The sequence below is a fragment of the Mus caroli genome, chromosome 1, assembly GCF_900094665.2.
Source record: "Mus caroli chromosome 1, CAROLI_EIJ_v1.1, whole genome shotgun sequence".
Lineage (NCBI taxonomy): Eukaryota > Metazoa > Chordata > Mammalia > Rodentia > Muridae > Mus > Mus caroli.
In genome coordinates, this window is record NC_034570.1 from 85,956,678 (window position 1) to 85,963,789 (window position 7,112).

Here is a 7,112-nt window from a genome sequence, read left to right on the forward strand (position 1 = left end):
TGTAGACCAGGCTGGCCTGGAAGTCAGAAATCCTCCTGCCTCTGCCTCCCAAGTGCTGGGATTAAAGGCGTGAGCCACCACGCCCGGCTCTGATGCACTAATCTTAATAGAGTAGTATTAAATAATTATAATAAAATTGCAATATGTAGATGCTACTTTCATTTTTACTCTAATGAAAAAAATGAGGCAGTTGGGTATGTGGTTACATTAAACAACTATAATTAATTTCTAATAGAAATAATAGCGTATCATTTTTAGGATCCATGTGCATATTGAATTATAAATGAAGTGTTGTTCTAAGATTTGCTTCACTGTAATTCAGGCAAGCTGGAAATAAACTAATATTGGACTTGAGTGTTAATTATTGAAATTGAATAAAGGTTGGTACCTGAGGATTTATTTTATTCTGATATTTTAGGTGTGCTTGAAGTTTTTCTTCAGTGTTTTAAAGTAATTATAAGAGTAATGAACTTTTTTTATCTAATATTTATTTCAAATAGATTTAATATCCTCTTTTATAAACATTGTATTTTTGTGTATATGAGTGTTTTGTACATCTGTGTATCACATTTCTGGTGCCCAGAAAGGTTAGAAGAGGACATCGGTCCCCTGGAACTCAAGTTACAGAGTTGCATGTCATTGCTGGGATCAAACCTGGGTCATCTAGAAGAGCAGCAAGTGCTCTTACTTAACCTGGGAGCCATTTCTTCATCCCCTAGTTTAAGGAGTCTTATTGTTTAAGGAATAGTATTTGGGAAATAACCCTGAATTGTATACAAGCAGTTTCCTTGGGGTTTTCGTGCAGAATGATCGCTGAATTTAATTAAATGCCTCATTGGTATCTGTTTATATATGGTTTTCTCTTAATTTGTTATAGTCATACTTTTGATACATTACTAGAATCTAATTGCCAGCAAATATTTTTAAATTTTGTATTTATATCTATGAATGAAACTGATTTGATATTTGTTCTTTCTTTCCTTACTGTGGGGCCTTCTTTCTTCCTTTTCCATCTGAATTGTTATTGAAATTATGTTGACTTCACAAACAAACCAGAGCACTTCCCTTTTTTCTGCAGTGGCTTGAATAGTTAAAAGACTTCGTTTTGGTCTCTTCAGAGTTTCATGCTCTTTTGCTTTAATTCCATCTGGTGTTGGCCCCTTTACATTTCTAGTTTAGGGGTGTGTGTGTGTGCTTTGATTTCTTCATTTCTAGATTTTTTTTAATATTTATGTATTTGGGGGGAATGGGGCATATGCTCCTTGTGTGCTGAGATTAGTGGATAACTTGTTGGAGCCTATTCTTTTTCCTTTACCATGTGGATCCCTGAGATCTAACTCTGGTATTCAGGCTTGGAGGCAAGACCCTTGTAACTATGAGCCATCTAGCTGGCCCTATTGCTGGATCTTAGTAACATCAATTCTAGTTTTTGTTGTGTTTTGGTAACACATAGCATAATATATAATTGTGGCCTTTTTATAGTCTGTATCTGTGATTGTACCTTCTTTTATGTTTGTTCTCATTTCTTTAGTTGGATTCATATGAAAAATTTGTTTTTGTCAGTCATGGTGGCAGATTCCTTTAACTCAAAGAACTGGGGAGGTAGAGGCAAGTGAATTTCTGTGAGTTAGAAGCCAGCTCAGTCTACTAGTGAGTTTCAGGACAGCCAAAGCTACATAGTGAGACCCTCAAAAACAAGATCAAGAACTTATTTCAAAGATTTAGTTTTTGGATTTACTTGTCCTTCTATTTTTAGAATAATTTCATTTTTTTTCTTTATTAATTTCTTTAGAATTTTTTTTATCATTTGTGGATATTTTTAGGGACAAAACTTCTTTCTTTCATTTATTACATTCAGATTGCAGTTTCCCATTCTTCCTCTCCTCCCAGTTTCTCCCTTCCACTTCTCTCCCCCAAATCCACTCCTTCCAGGAATATCAAGCAAGCATGGCCTATCAAGTTGTGATAGCTCTAGGTACCTCCCTCATACATATTAAGGCTAGATAAAGAATAGGGTCCCAAAAGCAGGCAGAAGGGTCAGAGATAGCTCCCACCCCCAAGTTCCACAAGAATAGCAACTACACACCATAACATATATGCACAGGAACTAGGTCAGACCCATATAGGTTCCCTGACACTTGGTCCTGTCTCTGAGCTCCCATGAGCCCAGGTTAGTGGGACAAAATTGCTTTATTTGAACTGCTACTGATAAAACTATGTAAAACTCAAGTTTGAGTTTGTCCTGTAAATGTAGACCTCTGCATCTCTCCCACCCCAATTCCATTGGCTCCTAGAGACAACTTGTGGTTTTTGCTTTGGGGATTTCCTTAATCCAAGAGTTCAGAATTGTTCCAGCTCTTTGAGAGTTTGTTTTCACCTTTTGTTTAAACAGATCACTTGTTGAGAGTATTGATTACAAAAAACTTTCAGGCTAGACATGGTGGTTCATACCTTTAATCCCATTACTCTGGAGATAGAGGCAGCAGATCTCTATGAGTTTGAGGCCATTCTGGTTTACATAGCAAGTTTCAGGATCATGAGAAACTATCTCTAAAACAAAACCCTAAAAATAATGAAAACTTTGACGATTTATTAATACTTTTAAAGTGTAGGCTATGTGGTTTTAGTCATTCTGTGTTCCATAAAGCTTCTGTATGTCAGTTAAGCAAGACTGGTTGTATTCCTGCCTTTCTGCCCTTGGAATACTGTTTAAGTTGATTGGAACGTGTCTTTGTCTTTGCTTTATGGTTTTATCTGTGCTCAAGTATTTGGACAGGGCTCTGTTATATCTTTCTTACAAAAATTTTAAATGACTATTTCTTAATGCTTTTTGCATTATCGAGTTAATATGATAACCTATACATGTATATTTGGAGCACAACCGTATCCATGAAATCCCAAGTATATTCCATGTGTTAACTGTTAAGGAAGTTAGATATCGTTTATTAAAATCAAAATAACTTCACAATCTTGATCTTTTTGACTCATGGAAGGTGATAAAAACAGTGAGACTTTGATGCTGTGGACAGGAGTGGGGTGGGAATTGGAGAAGAGCTAGTTTTCCTGCTACAGTAACTTTGAATTTCTCTCTTGATGTTTTTGTTCAACGTTTATTTTGACTCTTTACAGAAGACAAAACAGTTTTTAAACTATCTCTGATCTTATTTTTCCTTCACTTAAAATTCTACATTTACATTTTACATGATTAATAGCCACAATTTGTGGAAATGAAATCCTTAATTTTCACTGCAGGCCATTGGCTGGTAGGAGGAGAGACCCCAGCTTATTCAGTCCTAACTCCTCTGTATTTCGTGTTTCAAACTACACCATGAATGCAAACAGCTAATGGTAACATTTTTCCCCCTGTTAAATAGAGGAAATCATGTAGAGAATTCTAGTTCTTCATATCACTTTCCATAGCCGGGTGTCTGTTATCATTCTTTTTATTATGTAAGTTAAAAATGTTCTCCATATGCTAGTATATAAAAGCACATAGTATCTACTTTTTAATGAGAATAGCAGTAGCTGCATGAAAGAGATGTTTTGTGTACGAGTCAAGCTGTTGGAAGAAAATTATTTCTGACTAATTGCAGAACAGATATTGTTTGCTGGGCAGGTGAACTATATTGGAGAAGTTGTAATCACGTCCAGTTCCACTATAAGAAATAACCATAAGCATGAGGTGTATACATTTATTTTTATACATGATTTTATACATGTAGCTATTTTTCTTTCCATAAAAATGCTATTAAGCTGTATACACTGTTTTCTATCCTACATGTTTCATATAGAAGTATACTGTTAACATTTTCTCTTGTCAAGTACTCTTCTATGACTTAAAACAACAACGGAAACTGTCCATTTGCCTCTGTTGGCTTGCTCTGTTTGTTTATCCCAATATATATTTAAGGAGGACACCTTTTTTTCTTTTTTTCATATTTATTTTTTCAAATTTCACCTTTTTGTTTGTTTGTTTTTCGAGACAGGGTTTTTCTGTGTAGCCCTGGCTATCCTGGAACTCGCTCTGTAGACCAGGCTGGCCTCGAACTCAGAAATCTGCCTGCCTCTGCCTCCCAAGTGCTGGGATTAAAGGCGTGCGCCCTGCGTTTCACCTTTGATTTGATGTCAGATTGTTATTGGTAGTCTCCTCTTTCTGTGTATTCTGCTTTGATTGAGTTGCTGCTTGTTACTTTCATTGTTTATTTTTTAAGACTTTAACAAGACAAATACTGGCCCAGTGTTGCTAGGGATCCATAATAGAGAGATCCTATCCAAAAAACAAAAAACAAAAACAAAAATCCAAAAAAACCCCACAAAAATCAAGAAAAATATCCAGGGGTGGCCTTGAATTCACTTTCCTCTTGCCCCAGCTTTCTCACAGTTGCGGTTACAGGAACGGACCATCGTATATAGTTTTACATTTTTCTGTTGATTTGGGGTTACTGCAGTTTTCCCCTGTTAGTGACTACCTTTCCTATTATCTCCTAACTGGACTATTTTTGCAGTCAGGGTGTAGCTTCTGGCAAATCTATATTCCATCTGACCTATTTATCTCTCTTTTAGAAGGTTTTAGTTCTTTATATTCACTCCTACTCCTAACTTTCAACTTTGCTGACATAGTTTAATCTATTTAGTTGTTGTCTATTAATAGCATTTTTCAAGGATGCCCTTTCTATCTAAGGGACCTTAATTCATTCTTCTGATACACAGTTCCAGATAGCTGGCTAATGTATAGACTGGTATTTGTTTTTGACAGGAACATTTTGTTTGGTTGTGAAATTTGTGTAACAATTCAGCTCTGGGGCTAGAGAGGGTCTCAGTGGTTAAGAGCACTTACTGCTTTTTTGGAGGACCTGGATTTGGCTCCTGCATCTACATGGTGGCTCATAGCCATCCATAATTCCAGTTCCAGGGGATCTGACACCTTCTGACCTCAGAGTTACCAGACAGGCACATAAACATTAAAATTTTCAGTCTGTCCTCTTTACTTGTAAATGTGCTTCATGTTGTACCTTGTGCCCCAGTGCCAAAATTTAGTTTCCAAGTTATGCTAGTGATCTTTCAGTCAGAGATAACACACATTCAGGATACAGGACTCTGGGTACAGTGGTATCCTGTTCTCCTTGAAAGGCTTCAATTAAAATAGAGATATGAAGTAGGTTGTCATTTTATCCCATCCCATCCCTGATGTCTAGAATATAATCAGTACTGAAAGAATATATATATAAATATGTATATATTTGGAAATATACAAATATATGTCCAGATACTTTTGTCAGCTTATTTAATTTTTTTCTTTATATTGAGTAATCTGGGGCTATGTTTGAGATTACTGAGAAGCTAAAGAAACAAAAAAGAAGGTAAAGAAGGTAGATGTCACATATCTATCTTCCTGCGTCAGTTCATGTTGTTAAATATGCATATATAAAGTCAGACCTTTGTCTTTTCTTTTTTTTAACAGATAGACAGGAAAATCAAGAAAGATGTCTAAGGTAAGGTCATACAGTTCATGTATCTATGGTGTAATGAGAAATTGTTTTAAATGTTCAGATACCTAAAAAGGATTTCTAAGATAAACTTCTGATTTTGTATTATTCTCAAGTTTTGAGTTGCCTTCTTTACCAAAATCTTAAATCTGTATGTTGATGTGAATCCTTTTGACCATCTGGGATTTTTTTCCTATACCAATCAAATAGCTATTAAGAATTCTAATAATTCATATGATTAAATTAATGGGGCTCTTAGACATGCTACATGAGTTTAGATTAGCCCTTATAAATTGTTTGTTCCAGAGCCCTGATATAAATTAGTTCTAAAGGACATAAGCTGAGAAAGTGGAACTTGTAGTTAAGACTGAAGGTTAGCTTTGCCTTTTATTTGTGAGTCTGAGTGTTTATTACTATCCAATGACAAGCCATAATATCAGTTACTGCTTTTTATACAAGTAATTTGAATCAGAGATTAAATAAAAGAGTCATCATTCTATGACCCAGAAATAATCACTATGAAAGTTTTAGGTATATTTTTGTATGTATGTACATGTGAATGGATGTTATAAATGTAATCGTAAAATAAATGCTATTTTACAACTTTTCTAATTTAGTTCAAACAATGCATTAACATTTTTTCACTTTTAGTTTGCTATTGCATAAATTGTAGGATTTAAAAGGTGGGAGAGGCTGCGTGAGTGCTTGCATGCATGTGTATTCAGAAACTGGAGTTCAACCTTGGGTATCATTCCTCACTGTCCATCAGTGTTTTGTTTGTTGGTTGGTTGGTTGGTTGGTTGGTTCTCCCTCCTCTCTTTTTAGGTGTGTTGGGGGAGGAGGGAGAAAGACAGAGAGACAGACAGATCTCTCTCACTAGCCTGGAGCCTCAACTATATCCACTTGTCGTCACTTGTCCAGGGCTAAGATCACAAAGGCTTTTTTTTTATTAGCACCATGCCCAGCTTTTTTGGTTTTGTTTTTAATTTGCTTTCTAGTGATTGACTTCAGGTTGTCAGACTTGCAAGGCAAGTACTCCATCTTCTCATCTCCGAGATTGTGCTTTCACTGTTGATTTACCACATCTTCCATCATCTTTAGCCTTACCAGACATTCTTTCATCAAGAATACAGAGGTCATCAGGCACGGTGAGGCTTAAACAGGAAGACTGCAAGCTCCAGACCAGCCAGGAATATGTAGTGAGCCTGTCGAAAACAAATAACTAGATATTTCAGGGTAGTCCACTGTGGGCTTAGTTTTTTTGTCTGATAGTTTTTTAACCTGAAATCTCAACATTCCTCTCCTAGATTCCCTGCCTTTCTCTAGATAAAGCTCTGTGTCATAGATGAAGAATAGCAAGAAATGTCCTACTCTCAGATGTTTTCACAGAGCATCATTCCTGATCCTGGTTGTAGACTAGTCTTTAGCTAAGTGTTCAATGAGAGGAGTCAGTTTTTTTTAACTATTTATCTCAAGCCATAATTTGATTTATTTCATTGAGATAAGCTAGTCATACATATTTTTTTTTAAACTTTTTTTTTTTTTTTTTTTTTTTGGTTTTTCGAGACAGGGTTTCTCTGTATAGCCCTGGCTGTCCTGGAACTCACTTTGTAGACCAGGCTGGCC

At 35.9% G+C, this 7,112-nt stretch overlaps 1 protein-coding gene across 4 annotated transcripts in view; it reads left to right on the forward strand.

The window, feature by feature from the left end:
• The window catches only part of Septin2 (septin 2), a 31,797-nt gene that overhangs the window by 4,307 nt on the left and 20,378 nt on the right, over nucleotides 1-7,112 (forward strand). For 3 of the 4 annotated variants that reach the window (XM_021168253.2, XM_021168261.2, XM_021168286.2), the window contains exon 2: nucleotides 5,462-5,492. In XM_021168253.2, coding sequence (XP_021023912.1) covers nucleotides 5,484-5,492 — 9 coding nt within the window. In that variant the 5' untranslated portion in view covers nucleotides 5,462-5,483. The remainder of the gene's footprint in view (nucleotides 1-5,461; nucleotides 5,493-7,112) is intronic. The other variant, XM_021168269.2, reaches the window with a different exon arrangement.